General features: G+C 41.0%; 1 protein-coding gene and 2 long non-coding RNA genes across 9 annotated transcripts in view; 2 read left to right on the top strand and 1 right to left on the bottom strand.

Moving 5' to 3' along the window:
* Window positions 1-24,723, top strand: part of HIVEP1 (HIVEP zinc finger 1) — a 131,409-nt gene that overhangs the window by 24,431 nt on the left and 82,255 nt on the right. The window contains exons 1-2 of one of the 7 annotated variants that reach the window (XM_063160689.1): window positions 16,520-16,535; window positions 16,917-17,085. The exons of the other annotated variants lie outside the window; for them this stretch is intronic. Coding sequence (XP_063016759.1) covers window positions 17,046-17,085 — 40 coding nt within the window. The 5' untranslated portion in view covers window positions 16,520-16,535; window positions 16,917-17,045. Of the gene's footprint in view, window positions 1-16,519; window positions 16,536-16,916; window positions 17,086-24,723 lie in introns of those variants that run through there. 7 annotated transcript variants of the gene reach the window in all.
* On the top strand, window positions 5,411-8,941 carry LOC134420560 (uncharacterized). The gene is made up of 3 exons (XR_010028388.1): window positions 5,411-5,608; window positions 7,425-7,467; window positions 8,793-8,941. It is a non-coding gene; the product is annotated as an uncharacterized LOC134420560 (long non-coding RNA).
* On the bottom strand, window positions 11,562-16,318 carry LOC134420498 (uncharacterized). The gene is made up of 2 exons (XR_010028371.1): window positions 15,438-16,318; window positions 11,562-15,084 (listed from the first exon to the last, which is right to left on the bottom strand). It is a non-coding gene; the product is annotated as an uncharacterized LOC134420498 (long non-coding RNA).

Here is a 24,723-nt window from a genome sequence, read left to right as displayed (position 1 = left end):
GATTATGCAAAATAATATTATTAAGTAGAATGTTTTGGCTTATCAGGGAAAGAAGGAAAAGAGCTGCTGAAATACATCAGAAGTTGGCAATGGTGAAAATACTGCCTTGCCATCCTGAACATTATCTGATGAAGTAAGATGCTGCATAAAATTCTCCTCAATTAAAGTAATGGGTCTCGGTGTTTTCTTTTGGAGGGCTAAATAAGTGAAATCAGACGTTTCCCAGAGTCATGGATTGTCTTTGCCTTTGTTTTGTCTGCCCTGTGCCAGGGAGGCACTGGACATTGCCTGCTTGGAAAAAAGTCTTGCTTTTCCTGGCATTTGATATCACTACTCCTCAGCGTGACCTTGCAAAGTGACTAGAGATGCTGGAAGAACTTCAGGCAAAAGCTAGTTTTGTTTCAGCCAGGTGGTGGTTTAAGTCCTTGATTACTGAGTTAGCACAAACAAAAAATGCAAAGCATAAACCAAATTACATAGAGACTGTTGCTATATGTTCTATTCAACCTGTTTCTCTACGATTTTGGCCAAGGTATGTTATAGCTACAAAAATCTGAGAAACTGGCTCTGTACAGATGCCTTTTGCCTTTATAATCTCCCTTTCTAAGGAGAAATCTTACCTAGAGTTAAAGAAATAAAATTTCAGATCGTGTTTCTGTTGATTTTTTTTTTAAGCTCCTTTTTTCCTGTTTTGTTTTCAGTTATGTGGCAACCAAGATTCTGATCCTGGTGATCCTATCATATCCTTAAATCTATTTGTGAACAGGTCTTGATGCTGAAGAGCATCCTTAAAATTCCAGTGTTTTACCTTATAATATTTCACTTATATCATGCACTAGAAGCACTTTATTGTATCAGGTAGCACTTTGTCTTCTAGAGCAGTAACACTTTATTGTGATTATGTATGACATTAACATGAACTATTACTTTTACTTGGGGACAAAACCTGATGCATTAAATCCATGACAGACTTGGGCTTGGGCTTCTGAATAGTCTTGGGCTACTAGCCTGTTCTACAGTTAGTAATTTTTGGGGGCTCTGGCCATCACAGTGATGAATTACTGAAAACAACTGGAGAGTCTATTGTAACTACAAATTTTGGTATTCATAAATATATATGGGCAGGAAGTGCTGATAAAAATTCCAAGTAATTTTTCATGGTTTTGGGGCCTTCCTTAACTGGACTGTAAAATTGAAAATAACCAGTTGAATCATTTTATTAGAAGGCAGCATCCATTCTTTATGTGTATAACCACATCATCTGTAGTTGGACCATGCAAAAAAAAGTTTTGTTTTGTTTTGGTTTTTTTGTTTTTTTTGTTTTTTTTTTTTTTAATGCATTTGAAATTAAATTGAATTTAAAGGATGTATAAATGTAAAGTTAGGGAATATTCCAGTTCTGGAACAAACCCAAGTGTTCTGTGTCTGTTGACATTTACCCATTTTTTAAATAGAATAATTAAGTGAGAATAGCTCCTAGCTGTGCTTAGCTAGGGTTTGAGTGTACAAATGCTCTCCGTGTCTTATTTGGGTTCCTAAGGAGGCAATGCCCAAGTATTATTTAAGTATTTATTGGGTTTCAGGCTGAATGTTTTCTCTCTGCTTGTTTTGCAAGCACCTAAAATTACTGTAACTGAGAGAAGGGGAAAAAAGTATAGTTTTTGCTTTTGCTAACAATATGTATGTAATCAGCACCTCCTGGTTAATGAATTAGCTGGCTGTTTCTTTCATATAGCAATAGCAGGGGAAACTGCTGGGATAATCAGCAAGTGTTGGCAGAGGGATTCAGCAATGTATGTATCAGTTAATATTTCCTTTAAATAGTTTTCAAGTAAACTAGATCAAAATTTTGAATGGGCCCCCTATGTGTCTAAATATTTTTCAGGAGCTGAGGTGAATAAAATATTATAAACATGAAGTATTTAATTACTTTCTTAAACCTTAAGGAAGCACACAGAATGGTTTTATTCCCCTTTCACAGTGCAATCACAGTTTGCAGAATAAACTCCTAATTTTGAATTTAAAACGTTGAACATAATTGAAGGTTTTGCTTGAGTTTTTTTGTAACCCAAAAAGGCCTCCTTATAATGTCAATATAAATAGCTTTTTCTTCTTAAATGGTGATAAAAATATGCTATTTCTACAGATGTCCTTTGCAGTTGCAATGTATTAAATACCTTAGGCTCAACCTTGTGTAGGGCCATCCCACTCAAGTGTTAAGTAGATGCATCAGTAGAGAACAAATTGACCTTTGGTGATGGCTACCAAACCTGTGCTCTCATCAGTGTCATGTTCCAGCACTCAGACTTCTCTTTAAACATTGTCTCTTACCAAGTGGACTGGCAAACAAGCCAGAGTGGGCACAGGGCCATTCCCAGAGAAGAAAAGAGAGGGCAGTGCATGGATGACCACCAAGTGATGGCCATGTCTTCCTCACAGTGAGAGCAGCAGCAGCTCAGAGCAGTTGGGGTTGAGAGGAGGCTCTGCCTTCAGCCTCACTGCAGTGCCTGTCTCCCCTGCCCCATGATGTTCTTCAGCACAGATCTGCTTCTGACTAACTCCACACTTTGGGAGTGAAGCACTCGTGAGGAAGGGAGCCAGACAGCTCCTAGGACAGGCTGGAATTTAGTACTGCAGGGAGAACAGCCCTCTGGAGGGAGTGTTTGTAGGGGATGTTTGACATCAGCTTCCTCTTGTTATCTGCACTTAGATACTTCTGCTGATGATGGGGATTTGGGGGCTTTTTAAGGGTATTCTTTGGTTGTTCTTTTTTTTTCTTGTTTCATTTTGTTTTGTTTTGTTCCTTTTGTTTTGGCTTATTTAACAGAACCAACAGTATCTTTTTATTTGAAAGAAAAATGCTGCAAGCTTAAGATAAGATTCTTCCATCTTGGCTATAAGAAAACAGTAAGCCAAACAGACAGCTTGGAATGGGTGTGTTTTCCCAATTAGCGAGCCTCATTGCTAGCACAGGGGTTTAGTAGAGCTCATTATTTGCTGTGCATGAATGTAAGGTACAGATTCCTTGCTCACTGATGGTAGCTGCCACCCAGGGACACCATGCTGGAGAATAAGGATTGTTTTGGGGGCTTGCACCCAAGGCAGGTGCCATGCAGGGAGGCTGATCCCTGTCCAAGCAGGGAGCCAGGCTTCATGAAGTGCAGAAGGCTTTGCTGACTGTGTCTCTTGGGAGGATCCATGACCTCTGTTGCTTCATGTGTGAAGGTAATTGAAATAATTTTAGCCTGGCCTTGGGGATTGCTGTGCCACTTTCTGCTGGGTGGTAGTGACCAGGTCTCAGTGTGTTCTGGTGATTTGCTGTGATCACTTTCCTTTTCTGCTTTATTGGTGAGCCAGTGAAAACTCATTATTTTCTGTTTAACAACCCTACTGTCCATCTGTAAGAGATTTGGTAGCAATATGGTAAATTAAAACAGTATTTTTTGTCAAATATCCAGCAAAAATAAGGTTCTGGGAGGACTCGGAACTGTGGGGAGGGTGTTTTGCAAATGTCATTTTCTAGTACATTGCAACATGAGGAAACCATGATATGTATTTTGCATTCAGAAATAAGACTGATTTAGGCTATTAATAGTTGTAGAAGTTGGGATCACCAAGATAAAAAAAAAAGGTCCACACAAATGACTTGAAATTTTTGCGTCTGACTGTGTTTGTACTTTTCTCATGTCTAAAGGCTGCCAAATTCTAGATGCTGTCTTTCCTGGGAACTAACCAATGCTCTCTGGCATGATTTTCACTTCCCCTTATGTCTATATTTGAAAAAGCATATGTGTAGTCCCTAAATGAATATAGTGGTTAACAAGCTATGGATGACAACCCACAAAACATATTTGCTAAAGCAAGTTTCATACTGCGTAATGGAAAACAAATACCAGAACAACAAACCAGGGATATTGCTATACATGCATATATTTCATGTGTGAGAAAAGGTGAAGGAAAAAATCCCCTTCTGAGTTTTTCTTGGGCATGCTTATTCCCCACTGGAGTTAAATTACTGTAACTCTGGGGGCAGAACTTGGTTCTTCAGTACATATTTATGTTTTCCCTGGTAGGGCAGGACATGCTATATAGCAGAAATGACTACTTACTGTCATTAGATGAGTAATAGCTTCATCCTTCCTAGCTCCTAAGGAAGGAATCATCCTTTACATCCGAAGGAAGTAGGGCCAGCAGCATCCTGCTAAAGCAGCACTGTTAAGTCATTCTCTAGTAAACAGTGACTCTATTGTTCCTAAAGGAAAAGAGGCCATGCAGAATTTTCAAGCCTTCAACACATGTTTCTTGTGTGCAAGTGATGGGATGTATGTGATGCTGGAGAGGCTTGGGGAAGGATTGCAGTGTGTGGGGAAAACCCCTCCTTGCAGGTAGTGAGTGCATCATCCCTGGCTCAGGGATCACCTTGGGGGCAGGTGGGGAATGGACCATGGCTGGGATAGAGCAGATCTTTTTGCATTTTTCAACAGCAGATTGCCACACGTGCATGGAGCCCTTGCTGCCCAACCCACTGAATTTGGAAGCTCATTCAGGTAGTAACTGCTGGCTTGAACACAGCATGAAATTAGAGATTTTATTACAAAACACTAAAGCTTAGTAGTGTTCTTACCCTTGGATGCTCAGTCTTCAGCCAGAGCTTCCTGAAGCTGACTTACTTTTAAATTAAAATAAAATCTAATAAAATACCTTAAAATGTATTTACTTGCCTTCTTTCATCTGGTGACTCACATTAGTTTCTTCCACATGACTTCTCTGCTGAGGTTAGGAACCTAAGAAGTAAAACTGAGATTTCTGTAACTTTCTGCTTCCTCTATCAAATCCCTTAAGAAATTATCAAACACTGGCAAGGTTTATGATGTCATTAGAGTCTTTTATAACTGCCTAATGCTCCAAGTAGAAGAAACTTGGTTATTACACGTTGTGTAACCAAGCACACTGGTCTTCAAAGCAGAATTTAAAGCCCATTTTTTTTCAATTACCTTTCAGGTGCCTGTATTAATACAGTAAGTTCTGGTGGAATCAGTGAAAGTTGTTAAATGGGCAGCACTTTCTCTCATATGAACCATGGCTTTGTTTTGCTTTTCTTTTTCCTTAATTTTGGTCCTCACTTTCCAAATAGCTTGCTGATACTAGTGCACTTGGTTTTTAGGAAAAAGGAGGTAACTTCCATATTAGTTACCTGGTTTTGGTAAAGCAGCTGTTGTAGAATGTCCACCCTTCTGACACGGTTTAGTCCATGAAACGTTTAAAAAAACAGCCTTGCACATGCCTGCCCATCTAAGCTTTTTTTAGTTAACTGCTGTGGGAAACAGTGGTTTTCTGATGAACTTTATACAAACCAGGAAGTGGCCTTTCTCATTTGCTGTAGGTAAACTTGCTGTAGCAGGGGGTTGGACTAGTCCCTTCCAACCCCAACCATTCTGTGATTTCAAAATGAGTTGAGGAGTGGCTGCTGTGTACTTTCCAAATGAGTGCAGTGTGACATCTGTGGCCCACATGAACCTCACTCAGGCCAGCTGTTGGTACCCTGTCAGTGAAGCCAGGTCTGCCATGCCCTTGCATGAGGCTTTGGCTTCTTCAGCAAAAAAGGAGGGTGAGTAGAAGTATAAAATAAACTTCTTTTTATTTTCCTTGAAGTTCAGAGAGAATGTGTGTGTGTTTGAGAGGTATATATATGTGTATATATATGTGTGTATATATATATATATACACACATATATATATGTATATATACACATACATATATATACATATATATATATATATAAAGAGAGAAACAAAACCCAGTGTTCCAACAATCCCCTGCATGTGCAGGAAGAAAAATATGCTTTTCAGATAAGCACCCTTAGTCCTGGCTATACCACGTAAGTGTCTGCCCAGTAATGGTTCTGATAAATTTTTTGTTAAAAGCAGTTAAAGCAGTTACATTTTTGTTAAAAGGAGTTAAACTCAAGAGTTGCTTTGCGTGAGATGTGACTCCAAAACAAGTTGCTGAATATTAGTTATGCATGTGCTGTGGACAAGGCTGTGCTAAGGCAAGCGTGTGTTAGTAATATCAGTACTGTTGTTACCGAGGTGTTCGGCTCTGCCTGGATTGTTTTCTCAGAGAGCTTCAGTTCTTAATATAGTGCCAATTTCTGTGTTGTGGTAAAAAGAAAAGCCAAAGGAGCATGTATGTGTGGTGGCTGAGATCTTCACCCAGACTGCAGTCCTGTCGATTTTCACCAAAGTGCCCCAACCTAGAATGTTTTTAATGTGATCTTTGACATAGGGTAATGGCTTTAAACTGACAGAGAATGGGTTTAGATTCATATTAGTAGGGAAAAAGAACTTTGAACCCAAACTTGTAGCTGTAGCTAAGTTCACTGTGAGGTGGGAGATGCAACTTGTTTGGACAGCTAACAGCTGGTTAGTACTTACAATCAAATGAGCAAGATCTCTGCTTTTCTGAAGGAAGATGTAAATAAGTAAAATAGGTTTTAGCCTCAAACCACTAGTAATCTGTGCAGACAAATTACACAAAAGAGAGGAAAAAGCTATGTACTTTATATAGAGGCAGGGTGTCATGCCAGAAAGGCTGATGTTATGTGTTGTGCTGGTAAAGTATAAAGAAGTGAAAGGTAGTGTTGCAGTAGACTTTTTCCCTTTCTTATTTCTGGATCTCTTAGCAGCTAACTGCAAACCGCTGGTTTTATTTTCTCTGTAGCTGATCGGAAGGATGCTGGGGTTTTTGTGCAGTTCAGGTGACTTGCAGTACTCCACATGGCTACCTCATCTTCCATCATCCTGCCTTAGACTTGCTCTTGATGGGCAGGCTGTACTTGCCCTTCAACCAGGACTACCAGGGACAGCAAGACTGAAGTCTCTCTTGTGTCTGTATTTTAAAATAAAGGGAGTGCTCCTCTCATAGGTCTCAGAGGGCACTTAGTGCTGGGCAAACGGCAAGGCAGTTTGCGTGCATGCAGAACCAAAGGGCTGAACTGTGTGCCCAAGGAATGATCTAACCTGCTTACCCTAAGACAGGGTTGGCAAAGTAATTTCTGAGAGCAACTGGCATCTCTCTACAGAACATATAGCTATATATTCTCATCCCAATAAAAAGATACAATATATATATATATGATGTATGTATACATATATATATATATACACACATATATATGTATGAAATCTATTAATGTGCTTTTCTTCTTTCTGTCAGAAAGCTTTTCTCACTGTCTTGGTAAAGTCTTTCTTCTTTAAATTTGAAAGTACATTCATTTCCTCTTTGCATCTTCCTTCTGAACAATTGAAGACTGTTACCTTCTCTGCCTTCAGCCTCCTTTTGTTTAGATTAGATATTTAATTTGTCCTGTTTCTACTCTTCTCTGAATATCTTCCGACTTGCCCACATATCTCATGGAGAGCAGCAGTGAAACATGACCAAAATGTTCCTGTTGACATCTAGTGATGGTGAGTACAGCAACAGGCTTTCCTCACAGACCTCTCTTGCTCTCTGTTCCAGCACAATATTTGCTTTTTTGCAAGAATCTGATATTGGTGATGCTTATCTAGCTTATTGTGTGCTGTAACCTCTAGCTCTCTTTCACAGAACTCTTGCCTATCTGGGACAGTGCAAGTTAGGCTGAAAGATAGAAACCTGGTTGTGAGGCTGGCCTGGGATAGTGAAATAGAAAAAGGGCTGACAATGGCTTAGAGGAAATCTACCTGATTAAATACCAGAATAAACATTTCACTGGAAAAAAAAGGACAAGACATGGAGTATTTTTTTTGACAGTTACTAAAGCAGATGCCAAAGGGATTTTGGCATAAAATGTGCTGAAGTTCGGTTTGGGTATCAAGGTTATAAAGTGTTGAGGCTAGGAGACTGCCAAAGAAATGTTTTGCTTGTATATGCAAGACAGTTTCTTAATAGTATTAACACTAACATTTGCCTTCTTGCTCTGGTGCCTGCTGAAGTCTGTCACTTTGCAGCCCAAGCTGCTTTTCTGTGTTACCTTTTCATCTTCCTTATGGAAAAAAAATTCAGTTCAAGTGATTATTGTGTTAAATGAATTCAGCTGAGTTTGTGTGTATGCATTTTCTTGTAACAATAGGTTTTTTTTGTATGTTTCAAGAAGTGGTACTTTAGATTTTTGTGTGATTTTTTAAAAATCCCTCGTATGGAAGAGCAGTGTTGCCTTGCAGTGTCTGGAGTGGGGACCTATGCAGAGCAAGTCCCATGATGGTTTTGGTTATTTAGAATGTTCTACGCATGCACAGTGAGTTTTTTCTTCCTGGAAAGAGGGGAAATCCTCACTCATTGAAACAATTTGTCTTCCAGATTGGACAAAAAAACTATGTGTTTTTGTAGTGGGCTAAAATCCTGCAAAATTTCAGCACTGTATTTTTTCCAGTAATCCCAAGATTGTTTGTTCAGCTGCTTTCATTCAGTGTAGCACTTAATGAGAGTATTTTTTAAAAAGAGAGGTGGTTAGAGAACGGAATTTTTTTTTTTTTTTAAGTTCTTTGACATATACTTGTTCTTTCATACCCCTTTCCACATTCACATTGTGTGTGTGTGAAGGAGTGTGTGAGAGGCACTCCCAGGAGGGATGTCAGCAGCTTGTGCTCCTGAGTCAGCAGAAGTTGCTGGAAGAAGGACAGAAGTGTAGTAAGTGCTGTGGCGAATGCCGCACTTCGCGTTGTGTTGCCTGATCCCGATTATGGGTCTTAAGCCCCTACTGACAGCCACAATCCCCTTGTTTATGAATCTGTTTCTAAATGCTTTCTTTCAGAGAGTCACACAGCTATGACTGCACCCTGCTTCGTTTCGACATTTCCTCGTTAGCCTGATGGGAACTCGCTAAAAGCTGCTGCCCCACGCTGCTTCCATCCTCAGCAGGAAAGGAGATGGTTTCACAGCCTGTGCAAGGGCCAGAGGCTGGGGTGGGTTTGGGAGCCAGGAGGGAAGGATGCTTCATGGTGGCTGCAAAACCATGTTGACAAATAGCAGTTCTGTTCCTTTATAATTTCTGAGCCAGCTATTACTGTCTTCGCCAAGGACTGGGTTGAAATCATAGGGGACTCTGAGAACTTTACATCCCTTTGGGTCTTTTACCTTGGGATACTTTGAACCACAATGGCAAAAAATTAATTATATTGTTCAATTTAGTGTATCTTCCACCCATAATGTGGTCTGGGGGAAGGGGTTGGGGTTGCTTTTTTGTTTTGTTTTGTGTTTTTAAGTAGCTAACCACCTGAATCCACAAAGTAGTGCACTTAATATTCCTACTTTTCTTCTGTCCTTGAGCATGTGCACTACTACAAATGGGACAATCACCTGTAGAATTGACCTGTGCTTCATCTTTTGAGGCTTGCACATTGGTGACTACCTCAGTTGCTGTTTAGCATGTTCTGTGATCAAGGCTAAAATTTGAGTTGCTCAGTTTGCAGAAATGCTGAGTAACTACTGTTTCCATGTTATTTTGTAACATAATAATTCTAAATAATTCAAAAAGATGCTTATACAAAGCTGTGGGCGCTCTCTTGCATAATTAATACTACAACAAATCCATGGCAGCATTAAAATGAATAGTCAAAAAGGAGCCCTGCCTGTCTGCTACCTACACAGAAAATTCTGTCCTACCTTTCTATTGCTCTAGAAAGGTCTCTACACTACCAGTTTAAAATAGATAGCTTTTGCTGAAGTCCCTTAATTGAAATTTAAGGAAGAGAGGAGCAAAGAACTGACATGCCCCTAGAGAGCTCAAAGGAAGGAGCAGTGGATGCAAAGTGAAATCAAATCTCTGCTCTCAGGAAGGTGGGATCTGTGTCCATCAGTTTCCATAAAGGTACAGTAGGGTTTGAGCCATGCGTGGAGCTGGGTGCAATAAGGCAAGTCTTGGAGTAAGCCACCAACTTTTCCTGATTTTTTTTGTAGAAGAACCCAAAATGAGCTCTCTAGTGTGGCTGAATTGTGATTTTTTTTTTTTTTGATTGGTACACAAAATACTTTGAATGCTGAAAGTTAAGTTGAAAGTTTACGATGATTCCTTTGTAGCAATCCCTTTTGAAGTAGACAGTTCTATAGCTAAAAGAAAACACTACACAGAGGGATAAAGTGTGCTTTCAAGTCTATATTTTATATTTAACTATTCTATTGAATATGTAAGTATCCCTGTCCTTGCTTGATTTCTTTTTCTTCAAATAATCAGCATTCTTTGGCATTTCACACCCTTCTTACAGTAATTTTTAGTAATTTCTTCTGAGTGCTGATGCTTGGTTCTGTCTTAGCTATTTGATACTTCAGTTTCTCAGAAAGCTTTCACATCTGTATTCACTGGTCAGAAACTGTTTGGCTGCTTTTTTGAAGTTTCCATCTTAATTCCTATCACAACATTTCCTAAGCTATGTCACTTTTTTTTTTTTTTTTTTAAATAGAAAACCACTGGTGTTTTCAGCTGTGGCTGTGCTGCCATATCCAGCAGGTTCATGGCAGGGCTGTGACCTGATGAGAATCCCTTTCCCAGGCTGATCTGAGAACACTAATAATGGTGCTGGTTGCCTCCCCCAAACCAAGTTTAGCACCAAGCACAAGGGAAACACCCAGGCCGTGCAAACGCGGCCGCCTTGGGCCCGTCACAGGCTGCATTGCCTCCTGTCATGCAGAGCTGTTGTTGGTTATTAAAGGCATCCATGCTCTCATGTTGGCAGCCTACCAGACCCATCTTCTTCCAACTGAGCCTCCAGGCTTATTGTATCAGAGCTCAAGAGAGACGTGCCTGCCCTAGCAGTGTGCTGATAGTGTCAGTCAGATGGGTGATGTGGGGTAACTGGCCACTCTTGATCACGTATTCTGTGCCTGGTTTAAGGGCCCCAGCAGATCCTGGCTCAGGGGAGCAAAGTGTGTGGCTGCTACTGGGCAATGGGGTTGGAACCTCAGCCTGATGACAGTCAGAAGAGGTACTGTTTGCTGCGTCCCCACAGTTGGACCCATGGTGGTGATACACCAAGAACTTGTAATGAATCCTGTGAGTCATTCCATGAACATCCCCATTTCCTATACCTTTGTGCTCAGAGGGAGCCAAATCACTCCCCGCAGTGCCTCCTTCCTTCAGCTTCATTCTCCACCTCTGCATGGTCTGGGCAGGAAGGACACTTGTTGTAGGAAAGAACATTGATTTTGACCACCACATTGAAATCCATCCTGGAGAACCAGCATTAGCATGGAGTGAGAGTCATTCTGTCATCATCTTCCATGAAGTAACTGCAAAGTTGTGTCATAAAGAACGTGAGGTTCTGATCATCACTACAGAACATGCTGTGTGACAGACAGCCTTGCTTAGAGGTCTGTATCTTAGGGATTGTGTTGAGTCATACAGTTGATAATCTAAATATAAATAATAGTTGATGTATGTTAAAATTTGAATTTCATTAGGTGGAGGTTTTTAGACTTGAACAAATGATTTTTTTTTCACATAGTGCTGTAACATGCTTACTAGCTTTGACAAAGAGTGTTTCCCCTGATACAGAAATAGCAGATAATAATAAGCAAGCAGACAAGGTTATGCAGCAAGGGGGTATTTTAATCATCTTTGTTTTGGAGAAGACAGGCCAGAGTGAGGTACCTTTTAGAAACAATCTACTTACTGATACTTGGCTTCAACAGATTGACATCATCTCAGGAAAGAAAATAACTGTTTGCTATTCCTGTCATAGACTTCTTTCAGTCACTGCGACAGATGTTCTACGCATGTTGTTCCTCTGTTAGGTTTCTTTAGCAGTAAAAACTGTGGCAGTAAAAAAAGACTGTGGTCTAAATATAGTTTAAATTGGTTGAGGTACCTTGTTTAAATATGATTCAAAATTGTGTTATACCTGTTTAAATCAGAGTGCAATAGGACAAAACCATTGGAAAGTCTAGTTAAGATAATTAAGTCCAGGTAGGAATTCTTATTCAATCATATCTAAAGTGAAATGCTATATTTTTCTAATATATCTTGCAATCTGATTTAGGATGAACCTGGATAACATAGTGAATTTCCCTTCCCCTGCTCATTATTTGGAATTACCTTAGACAAAAAATGGGGAAAATACTTAGTTAAATAGTTCTCTTTTGGTTTTTTTGGGTTGCAGTGGAATGTTTTGCATCAGGAATACACAGATTCTGTTATCCTTTTTTTCAATGAAATGGAGTTTCGTGCTCAGGAACAATTGAGGTGGCTGAGATTAGAGGGAGAACCAGTACACATGCACAAGGTACCCATTACTCCTTTGGGGACTTTGGAAGGTGAGAAGGCTACGGTCCTTACAACCCCCCCACCCTTTCCTCTGCCAGTGAGTTCCAGTTCAAAGCTCTTCTCTGTCATCCTTCCTGCTCACTTGCTTCTGGGAGAGCTAATAGGATGATGCAGGTTGAGTTCTGCCTAACCTGTTGGTGGTAAATGGTTCCTCCTTTTCATTCTCCCACTCATTTTGTATCTAGATGATTGGTTGCTACCACTTTTTGAGACCACTGGGTTGGGAGCACAGCTTCCTACCTGGAACTGAGTCCTGAGGGTGTGACAGTAACTGCACTGGTGTGCATCCTTTCCAAGTGCAATTCCAGTCAATGATGTTGATCAGGGGAATGCTCTTGTTTGGATACTAGCTGGCTGGAGCTTTCTGCTCCCTCTTTCTGACACGTATACAGATGAAGTTGCTAAATTGCGGTGTCTGGGACAAGGTGCTCTTTTGTTTCAAAAAATGATGAGTAAAGCAACAAAGTTCAAGGTTTATTTCATCACTTGGACTTTTACTCCAGTGATAGAGGCTGGGAGTTCAGCTGTAGAAAATTGAGATCCTCAGTTTGTTATCTGTTCTTGTTTCATTGCTAGCTAACGTTATTTAGTAGACTGTTAAAATAATCCTCCAAGAGGGAAGTAAATGTAGGGAGTTACAGGTGCAATGATCTCCAGTGCCTAATGACACTGACTGTTAGCATCCTTCATTTTTTGTGCTTGTTTTTGGGGGAGGAAAGAGAAGCTTATGTGGTAATCACATGCTGCCGGGTCATTGCAGGGAATCTGGTGCCAGCAGTAACACTGTTCAAGGTCCTGCTTCTGTGGGAAAACTCACAGGTGGTTAACTTGAGCATCCAATTTTGAGCTTTCACAGGGGAGAGTGGTTCGTGTATGCTTTTTCTTGAAGCCACTTGGGCCCCACTATGATCTCACATAAGGAGACATTTTCTTCTAGATTTGGGTTACACATTTGGAGTTGGGATCACTCATATTGATCTTTGGTTTCAAGCTTCTTTGTGCAGCAGTGAAGGTTGTAGTTGTTTACTTACTAATTTCATCATCGTACTTGTGTTGATTTAGTGCCCATAGGTATTTAAGCTGTGAGAACAGTGAAAGACTTTAACATCTAATTTTCCCCCTTTTTGTTCTTATAATTAAAAAGAAATCTTACAGCATTCATGCAAGGAGTCACTCTGTAAAGTTCATGGTTAATTTCACTATCCATGGACAGCCAAATGCACTTCTGGGACTTTTTTGCAGCATGACTGGGGCCTTCTCTTAATGTTTCTATGACAATTTAATATTCAGTTGGGTTTAGAATGAAAGAACAAAAGGATTCTTCAGCATTCAAACCGCTGCCTAGGGAAGTGGTTGAGTCACCATCCCTGGAGGTATTTAAGATGTGTATACATGGCACTTAGGGACATAGTTTGTGGTGGACTTGTCAGCACCGTGTTAGTGGTTGGACTCGATGATCTTAGAGGTATTTCTAACCTAAATGACTAAATGGTTCTAAGATGCAACCTACGACTTCCTGAGTTTGCTCTCCTGTTTGAAGGGCTGAGTGAGGCACATCAGGAAAGTTGTGGTGTCTGGGTTTCAAACTTCATCGCTTTTGACCACCTTCCATGCCACATATAGGAGCATGGTGAGACCTTTAGTTCTTGAAAGGTAGATTGGTTATTTAGGGACAGACATTTGAAATTATGCTTCATTTCTTTGTCCTTATTTGTATAATAACAAGGCTTCCAGGAAGAAGATACTGCCTTTAGTTCTGGATTTTGCAGGGCAAATTACTTCAAGTGAGAAGTTGTTTCTTGGAGGTGAATGTAGCAGAAGTGTTCCTGCCTGCCTGTAGCATTTGGATATACTAATAAGGATGGGAAACACCCTGACCTTAAGGTAACCTTCTGCCCTCCTACTTTGCCATCTGTTTCAAGGCCTGCAAAAGATTTCACTGCCTCTCACACACTCTTCTACCAAGGTTGTCTCCCAGAAAGGGAAAAAGAAGAGTTACATAACAGTGTTTTCCTCCAAAACTATGTGTTATGGAATTCAACCAAGAGCCTGATTTTAGCTCCAGTAGAAGTCTAAAACTGGCACATATTGTTTTCCAAGGTCCCTTTTTCTGTATGTATGAAAAAAGTAAATGAACCAATAGTTTAGTATGTGGGGTACAATATTCCTAAATAGCAGCAAAGTAGAATGGTTCTTGGGGAGAGCCACAACCACCAATTCACTAGTTAGTGAGCTTTCCTTCTCCATCAGGGGATACAATTTCTTTCTCAGAAATCACCAGTGGAGTGCTTTAGAGGAGAGGAAATGCGCTGTGATAGAGAAATGGAACCCATTTCAGATATGATACCCTCCTGTAGAACATTAATGAACTGCAGCAGTTGTATGTAAGGCTTGTGGCTTGTTACATATGCTTAGCTTGTCAAAAGTTTCTCGGGGCATTAAGGGCAGGCAGTGTCATTTGTGCAACAGGCAGAGCTCTCTGCCCGTGGATGTAACACTGACCTTACTTGAACTGATAAATAGCTGAATTATCCATGACCTTTAATAGCTGAAATGTGTACATCATCTGCAGCCTTCTTCAGGTTTGCTTCAATAGAGATCACTGGATAAAGCATATGTACGTATGTATGCAGTGCTCTGTGTGATCCTCTCTGGCTTGTAACAGCACATCAAGAGAATTCCAGAGTTTAGGAGTAGCAGAGCCATCACTTTTCCATGTGCTCGCTCTTCCTCATGAAAGGTATTCATTCATTCATAGGGATGCATGGTGTTGTGCAGCCAGCTGATCCTAAAGAAAAATAAAACACGACAGAATGTAATGTTGGACTTTATCCTCTTAATGTAAAATAAGTACTACCTTCTGTTTGCATTCTCTGGTTTTATTTGGAAGAAGACAGAGACAATATTAAAATATAATGAGGGCAATTAATTTTGTGGTTCACAGTGGCTCAGATTTAGAAGGGAAAAAACCCACCTTAATCAGCACAGTACTTAAGGGCTCCCTGTAAGAAGTTTGTGCTTAACCTTCAGCAAACGCTTAAGGGCTGCCCTGAATAGTAATGGGTTTAAGCACATGCTTAAGTGTTTTCCTGAAGGAAGACCTAAGCATCTTCTCAAGTGTTAGATTACGGCTTCATTTACCTTATTCATAAATCCCAGCATCAGAGGCAAACTTTTCTTTCATCTCTTGGCAGATATTTGGGTGTATAGATTTTTCCACCTCCGTTTGCCCTGCTTTCCGTGGCTCTCTTGCTGCAATCTGATCAGCCCAGGCTGACCTTCAGGGGTGCTCCACATGGTTCGGGAGCCTGCCCGCATGGCTCCGATTGCACGATCAAAGTCCGTACCTTGCCTTTCATCTGCCGGCTCTCTGCCCTTCCCAGGGTTATTAATTTGAAGAACTCAAAGGCGCAAGCCCTCTCTGCCGCGCCCGTTCCCCGGGAAGTAGGAATGGGAATTAGGTTGTCCAACGGCTTGGCTGTGCTCAGTTTTCCATGGTGGGAGATGGGATTGCAGAGGGTTAAATCTGTACCAGCTGCTTCTTGCGCGGCTGGCTGTCGGAAATGCAAGGAAAAAAAAAAAAAAAAAAAAGTAAAAACAAAGCAGGAGAGGAAAAAAAACCCCACCAGCCCTACAAAAAATATGGGGGGAGGGGAAAGAAGAAAAAAATAAAAAGGGTGGGGGAAGGAGGAAACAAGAAGAAGGAGGGGAAAGCAAAATAAAGAAGGTGGAAAATGGGAAGAAAAAAGGGGGAAAGAAAAGAGTACATAGAGGTGTAAAGGGATACACCTTTACAAAAAAAGTAAATAAGAACAAGAAAAAAAGAAAACTAAAATGGAGGAAGTAAAACGAAAAATGGAATAAAGAAAAAAGGGCAAGGAGGGAAACGAAGGAGAAAAGGGGAGGAAGAAAAAAGTATCACGGGGAAGGGGAAAAGAAAGAAGGGAGAAGAAAGAAGAGAGAAAAGAGAAGAGAAAGAAAAAGGAGGGGGAAAAGGGGAGGGGAAGAGTAAAGAACAAAAAAAAAAAGGAGGGGAGAACCCCCCAGGCGAGCGCGCCGCCCCCCGCGCCGGCAGCAGCCGCAGGCCGCAGCCCCGGCCGGGCCGCCCCGAGGCCGCCGCGGGGGCCCGGCCTTGCGCGGGGCCCGGCCTTGCGCGGCTCTTGCGTAAGCGGCGGCCCCGCCGCCCTGCCGGTGGTGCCGTTGCCATGGCGAGATAGCGGGGGAGGATTCCTGGGATCCGTAAGCCGGGGGAGAGGGACAGATTACGTCTTAACCCGTCACTCCGCGGCGCCTAACGTGATGTGGCAGGGTCGCCCAGGTGTCCCGGGGGGGTGACCCGGCGGGCAGCTCCGGGCTGTTGCAGGCATCGTTTTAAATAAAATAAAGCTGGGAGGGAGGGAGCGGGGGTGGCTCTCGGGGTAAGAGGATTAGATGCGTTCGCATGGGGGCCAGGAGGAGAAAAATACTGCAGGGCTTGAGAGAGGTGGGTTTGAGAAATTGGCCTCGATGGAAACGGGAGGCATCTCTATGAACATTCCTAGTGCCTGCTGAGAACTGCCTAGCAGGTGCTGGAAGGGGATTCTTTTAATCTTCATCTGCATATTTTATTATCACATTTAGTTGTCAGCATTTTAATCGTAAGATGTGCACATAAACACACCCTGAGAATCTCTAAGCAGCGAGTCCAAGTACCAGCCCTATGCTGATAGTGAGCCTAGATCAAATCATTGACAGATGTCTTTTACATGAATGGAAGGAATGACGGGAGAAGGCATCAGTGTCTGCTTGGGTAAGTTTCCTTTCCCTTGTCTTTAATCATTGTTAGTATTTTACACTGTCTCTTCCTCAATGTCAGAGTGGGAGCAGTCAACTCTGGTGGGGTCTTCTTGTGCTTTTGATCTTCTCACTACTCTTTGCCTGCTAGAATTCCTAGAAGCAGGTGAGGATTTATTGAACCCTTTTGCCGTGGTGTCTTCTTTGTCGCTGCAAGGATGTCATTAGAGCAGGGAAAAACTTTATAAATTCAGATGTTTGATTTTAAATTTGGAAAAGATGATGTCTGGTCTAGAATTGAGTATGAAAAATACTGGTCTCCAAATTTACTGTGTTGTAAACATGTTTCTTAAGAGAGCAGCCCCTACCTGTGTTAATAATAATATTCATTGCCAGAAAAGAGATGTGTGTGGGGAAAAAGTCTTAAGTGAATTTAACATTCTTAAACAGTTCTCCAGCAGTGGGGTAAGAAATGTAAGAGAGAATACTGCTGGGAAATGAGCTTGCGTTACACCCACAGAGCATATACTGTACATTAGTTATAACCCTGTTGTTTTTGTTGCCTGCAATTAATTGAGTAATTTCTTCCGTGACTGAAACTGCAGGTTAAGCATGTTTGCTTTGAAAGCCAGTCTTCTGAATTGAGACGGCTTTTGCACTTACCATATATTAACAAGCTCTCGCAAAGCACATTTTGTGTGCTATGGTTCTCAATTCCTGAAAGGTGTCAGTGGGGGTTAATTCACTGTTACATAAACAGCCAATAACAGCTTCCGACTGTACTGGAATTGCTCTAAAATAGTTATTAGCTTCAAGGCCATTATGGAGGAAAAGGCATTTCACTTTTGCAGATATTATTTCTATGAAAAACCCAGAAATGGACTATGAGAACTCTGAACCATTGAAGTGAGGACACTGCTGTATGAATAGGCAAAGCTGTAGTGTAGCTTTACCACTGGGTTTTACAACTCTGACAAGGCCTTTACCTCCCAGTTATACTTGGAAACCAACAAAATCTCAACCAAGCCAGTTTTCCAGAAGCTGAGCATTTATTGTATGAAGACACTCTAGTAGAGCATCATTGCTTTAGCTAGCAGAGCCTGGGTGCTACCTGTGTGCATGCATGCTGATGTTCTAAAAAAGCAGAAGTCAGAGCTGGCATCACAAAAAGCCAAATCTTAGAGCAGTTCTGAACTGTGGGGAGCATAGGAGCAGCACAGAGAGCCAGATGCTGGGGTTTATTGCAGCAGGATTATTCAGCAGTTCAGTTCACTCCAGGTGGTGCAGGAAGGAGCTGAGAATCAGTTTCTGAGCTCCCTGCCTGGGAAGCAGGGGTGCCTGGAGGGTGGAAGATATGCCTGCAGCCATTTCTGGTGTCTTCTGGTTTTGAAACTTCCCATGGGGAATTTGCTAAATAGTTTTGTTGCTGAAGTGTTTATTTAGCAAAGCAGGCCTGGTACCTGTTGAAGCAGCCTGCAAAATTGGCTCTTGCTCTCTGGGCATGAGCAATTGTTGTTTGCTCAGAGAACTGGAAGTGTTTGAATATGAGAACTTTGCTTGCATTTAGACATCTTCAGTTGCCCCCAGACTAGCTTACACCTTAACTTTAAAGAAGCTGGAAATACTACATCTGCCTCATTTCTAGAAGTAAAAGAGTACAGGAAGGGATTTTATGCATAATTCAGCTGGTTTTTGCATATGACTGCTCATACTGACTGCTACTTTCCAAGAGATAAAGTGACTTTATGGTTTGGTTGTTTCAGCTATAGGAGTTGACTCCTGTTTATTTTAAATGCAGTGTTGTTCTGCATCACCAGCAAGTTATTTATTTAGGTGTCTGAGGGAAACACATGACTTGGCATTAACTTTTCTTTTCCTCCCATCTCCCCTGACCCCAAAGTAGTTCAGCCTGAAACTTGATAAGTTAATCGCAGTTACCTTGGCAAAATTATAAACAAATTAAGATGGATGAAGCCTGGCCATAAAATTATTTTGGATAGGCTGGGAAAATGCAGCTGAGAGCATTAATTGCTGCTACTTTCACTGCTACCTTTGACAGTGTAGGGTTTCAGTAAGTAATTCCTCCTTGAAGGAAAAGAAACATGCCATGTCATCTGTGTCACTTCTATAGCCTTTCTAAAATTCCCTGGATTTATGACTTGTGTTAATCAATGTTTTGTAGGTCTTTCAGATATTTTCAATTCCCTGATATGGAACTAGTCCATCTCTGTATCTTTATTTTGGTAAACGTATGCTTGTCACAGGGAATTACACGGTTTTGCACTATTTAAAAATGGCAGACCCTTACTACAGTCAATATAGTTTTAATGGAATTAATGACATTTTAAATTAAGAAGAATTTTTGCTCATTTTTCTGTTATGGACCATAATTTGATTAGAACCCCCAGCAGTGCTGATGGCCCTGGAGATGATTGATGACAGGACACAGCACATACTGGAGGATCAGCTGTTAATGTTGCTTCATCCACTCCTGCTTATGTTGTGGAAAGACATTTAGGAGGTGCCTAGAGCTCAACCATGGAATTTGTTTAGAAGGAGAACACCAAGCATAAATCTTCCCATATTTGCAAGTTTTTTTGTGATATTAAATCTGATGGTGCACATTTTTGTAGTATATTTTACCAAAAGTGATCCTAAAAATTCACAAGTTGTCTTTCATCCAGGAGGTGGGTAGTACAGCGAGAGTGAGAAGCAGGGATAAGGCTTTTGAATCTCGATGAAGCTAGCTCAGCCAGAGGGGATGTGTCAAGTGGGAGGCAGAGCTGTCTTTAAAGAACCACATGGGTATTTTTTGGTGTGGTCTGAGGGTCCATTTGAGACCCTCTACAGATTTACCATACTGTTTCGGTCTTTACTTGTTTGGATTTTATACATTATAGAGTATATGATTGTAAACCACTTCATACTGAGCACAGTATTCATTCTGGTTGAACATTCATGCCTTATTATATGTCTTTATCATCATTGCAAGATAAATATCAGGGCTTTATGACTTAATAATAAGTTTTATCTTTAAAGATCATTTTCTAACATATTGAAATGGGTTGTTACCTCACCTAGGAGTTATGAGTGTGATTGTTGGGAACACCTGAGAGTTGAGTTAGCTGAATGCTGTTTTAATTGGCAGGAGATTACCAGTTTCTATGGGAAAATGAATTAGTTAAAACCCGTCACAAAGGCCTTTTGAAAATTCTCAACTGTATTATGAAGATTGTTGATTTTGAAATTAATTACTACAAGTTGGAAGAAGAGGGTACTTTCTCAATACCCCAGTTTTGCTTTGTCTGTACACAATAATTGGTTTACACTGTATTTAGGAGACACATAAAAAACAGTTGTGTTTTTGCAAAAGTTTTAGCAGTAGCTTTGTGTGAGCCCATTGTGAGACAATCTGATAAGGTCTGATTTTCAGAAAGCCCCCTGCTGAAAACTAGGCTGGTTTAAGAGAGCTCTGGTTCAGCACTTTGATTCATTAGCTGTTTTGGAAGTCTCTGCGCTCACTAGTTAGTATTACCTGTCAGAATGTGTAAGGGCAGGAGGAGTTTGTGGCCACTCTTGGATGCAGTAATTGTACCTGATGAGACACTGGCACAGGTTGCCCAGAGAAGCTGTGGATGCCTCGTCTCTGGAAGTGTTCAAGGCCAGGTTGGATGAAGCTTTGAGCAGCCTGGTCCAGTGGAAGGTGTCCCTGCCCATTGCTGGGGTGTGGGAACTAGATCATCTTTAAGGTCCCTTCCAACCCAAAACATTCCATGATTCTATAAAATAGTGAAAAAAGCTGACTTAAAATTTTTGTGTATCATTGGAAAGGGCACAGGTAAATGAGAAGATAGGCTCAGGAAGGCAGGCAAGGGGCTAACTCTAGAGTGTCTCTATGTAAGTAGTTGGCAATAAAGTATCTAAGTATTTCTGTAAGTCTTCATGTGTGCAGCCACTATGTTCCTTAGTAATATAATTATCTTTCCAATGAATTCTTGGAGGGTGGAAATCTTGTTTCATGACTAAAACTATAAAGTACACAGGAAGGTTGTGTTGGATGTTGGTACCAAACCCACATATCCCATGACAAGTTCCTAAACCCAGAGACCAGATTTCCACTCACTACAAAATTCCCTCACCTCTCCATCATCATCCCACACATTCTCTTCTGCCTTCCCATCACTGAGCTATGTAGTCAAAAACAAGAATCCCCTTCCCTTTTCCCTCTTACCTTAAAAGAGGGAATTTTGAGCTTCTGGTAGGTGACTTGCTGCCTGCAGTTTTTACTGCTCTGTTCCTTGGACATTTTCCAAGGCAGTCAGTCCTGACTTTCATCTACACCCTGGGGATTCCACAGGTGCGATGGAGAAGTGAACCTTTGTGTGAGATTTGGCTGGTTTGCAGTCTCTTGCCACAGGGGAATGGAAGTAATAACAAGGGAGTTCCCACAGATAGGTGGATGTTGTGGGGTTGTGCCAGGAAGTTTTGGTTTCCTAATAAAATTGAAAGACCAATTTCTGCTTCCCTTAATATCCTTGGGAACTTTATAGTCGGCCTGAGTACTGACTGAATATTGGTGAAGAGTCAAATGCTCACCTGAGACTGGAGCATGGGGTTGGGGGAGGCATTTCAGCTTCACCTAATTCTGATTTATTCTGTGTGAGATATTCACCTGTGTGTGCCTGCAAGGGACGGGTAAATGTGTAACAGAGAAAAAGCCCTGCATTTTGACATACATAAATGTCACTTTACAATGGCTACGGTGTTGTTAGTGCAAAAAGCAAAGCATATCCCTGTTGAAATTGCTTAAAACAGATGTGTTTTCAGAAGGAGTTCCCTAAACAGTAGTAAATTTACTCACAGATTGGAATAAGCAATAGATGTTAAATCCACTCCTAATAAGTGTGTGCCATGCCATTCATTGGGAGTTTGTCAGATGACCTTCACAGTAGATTTGTACTGTACTCAAACATGTACAATTAAAGCTCATTGAAATTAGATTCTTTTTAGGACAGTGTTGACATTATTTTTAAAAGAGTGACTTTGTTTTCCAATGGGAGAAAACCAATAAAAACTAAAATGTTAGAAAACTCAAAACTTGTCATATTTCTATAGTTTTTCTGAAATTATCTGCATTAAATGAGGAATTAGTTGTTCTAAATTTTACAGACTTTGTACTGAATTTGAATTTTCAAAGTCTAAATGGCTTCTAGTTTAAATTATTAAAATACTTGAAATAAAGCTTTGGACAAATGTTTTTTGAGGTTTTTTTGTTGTGTTTTTTTAGGAAAGATGAAACTTCATTCCAGAAAATATTTTGTATTGTAAAACTTGCTGAAGCTCATCCTTTCCACAAATAGCTTAGATTTTGGTAGTGAATTTTTTTGTCAGAATTTTTTTTGTCAGATTCCCTCTGGCAGCGTCATTTTGTCATCTCCATGGGGACTTACAGTTTTAGGGAAAGATAGGTGTCAGCCACCATATACTATAGATAAATGATGTGTCCTTTGGTAGTATTAGAACAGGAGAAATGGCCAGTACATCATTAAAGAAAATTGAATTTAGGATTTCAAAATGCTGGAATATCTTATTAAGAGTCCCAGTATTGACTTTGGATTTAGTAAGTTTCCATGGTCCTTAAGAGTGTGTTTCCCACCCATGATGTGTTTCAATTTATTTTGCTCTGATTTTATGGATATACATTACTTATTTGGGGGATAAATGTGAGGATAATGTGCCATATAATGCATTTTAGTCTCCAGTTGACATTTATTGTCAACCTGTTTTCTTAAAACCTAGTTTTTATAGGGGAAAGTTCAGATGAGAGTGTATGGATTGATATATTTGATCTGCTTCTTGTTACACAGGATTTGCAGTATAATACTTAAAGCCCCTTCCATAATACAGCACAGAGTTTCTTATTGGTCTGTACAAGATATTCCCAAAATGTGTTTGCTAGCATGGTTTAGTGCAGCTTTCAGGTTTTCCTTGGCATTATGCCTTGAGAAAGCTTTACTGTTGCATTGTTTGTTTTCAAATTTTACTTCTTAAATATTAATTACATATGATATAAAGCAAAAATTTGTAAATTAACATGGCCAACCATCTCAAATCTGAACTGGAAATGAAATATTGGAAATAAAATTTTGGTTTGCTCTAAGTCTTGTTGATCTGTATGAGACAGAAGGTATCATTTCCTGCTGTGTATCTTCAGCAATCAGCAGTGAAACAGCAGACTGATTGGTTATTTACTTTTTATTTTCTCTCCCATAGATCTTATGTCAACAGCACTCAAGCAGAGTGTAGCATGGTTATTTTTACTGTGTCTTTATTGGTTGCATAGATTAAAACATGAGCAGTTTTATGGAGGTTGCCTTTTTGCATCCTGACAACTTCATATTTGTCCTTGTCTTTATTAAAACATTTCATTTCTCTCAGACAACTTAACCTTTTTCTTCTACTCCAACTAATGACAAGGACAAATATTTGTCAACATCCTTTCAACATGATGCATTCACAGCTCCATCAGTATCTTGGGGGTCTGGAAGAATGTTTCTGACCCTTCCTGTAGCGGAGGTGATGCCAGGAGTGGGAATGTTCATCTCTGCTTCCATCTCTGCAGCAGTTCTGGTGGTGATGTGCAGCTGCCCAGGCATCACCACCAGCCCTGGGGGCCACCTGGGGATCTTTCGTTACTGATGCACTCTCCCAAAGCCCTGGGTGGCTGTGGGAACATGGCAAGGAGCAGGCTGCAGGTTGGGTATGTTTCACATCTTCCTTTCTCCTAAAGTATTGTTCCAGGCCTCTGAGCAGTCATCAGGTATAACATAGCAATGTGCAGCGAGGTGTGGCCCTAAAGTCAGGTGTCCGGCTGGCAGAAGGGCGGTCAACACCCAGCTGCAAATGTGTGAGCACCCCTCGGCGTCAGAAGGCTTCGGGCTGTGCTCACAGCGGACGGAATCGCTGCTGGCCGACAAAAGCAAAGAGTCCGGACACTCACTGGGGACTTGTCAGATTTATGGTCAACCAGGGAGTGACAGACACCCAGGTGTTGAATGTAACGCGTCAGCCAGAGAGTGACCTCAAACTAAGGGTGCAGCAGGGTTATAAAGGGGAGGAGGGATCTCAGGGAGGGGTCTACAAAGGACCAATAGGGGAAGGTAGGGGAGTGGACTTAGGATAACGGGCATGAGAGAAAACCCAATAGAAACAATGTAAAGGAGGGGCCTTGGAGCCACAGCCAATCAAGTCTCCCTAAGCACAGAAGATTCTGGCAAACTAGGAGGAGTGGGGAGTGATTGACTGGGCCCAGGGAGGAGAACAAATTCACATATAAGGAAACACAGGGGAGGGGAAATCATATAACAGAGAGGATTGACATAAACTGTGGCGGGAGTAACCAAGGTAACCAAATGACAGACAATACCATGGCGGGAGTTGCCATGGGAACATAATAACTGACAAAGCTGAGGCGGGAAAAACTGGGAGGGCAGAACCATTACAGAAAATGGGGGAGCAATACAGAAAATGGGGGAGCAATTAAACAAACTAAGAGAACACACCACAACAGCAGTGAAGCAAGCAAATTCTACAGTACCTCCCAGCCCACTATAGTTGTGGAGTTCCACCATTTTGCTTTGGATAAAATGATCAA

Source organism: Melospiza melodia, chromosome 1, assembly GCF_035770615.1.
Source record: "Melospiza melodia melodia isolate bMelMel2 chromosome 1, bMelMel2.pri, whole genome shotgun sequence".
Lineage (NCBI taxonomy): Eukaryota > Metazoa > Chordata > Aves > Passeriformes > Passerellidae > Melospiza > Melospiza melodia.
The sequence above is the reverse complement of the archived record's forward strand: the minus strand, read 5'-3'. Positions and strand labels throughout refer to the sequence as shown.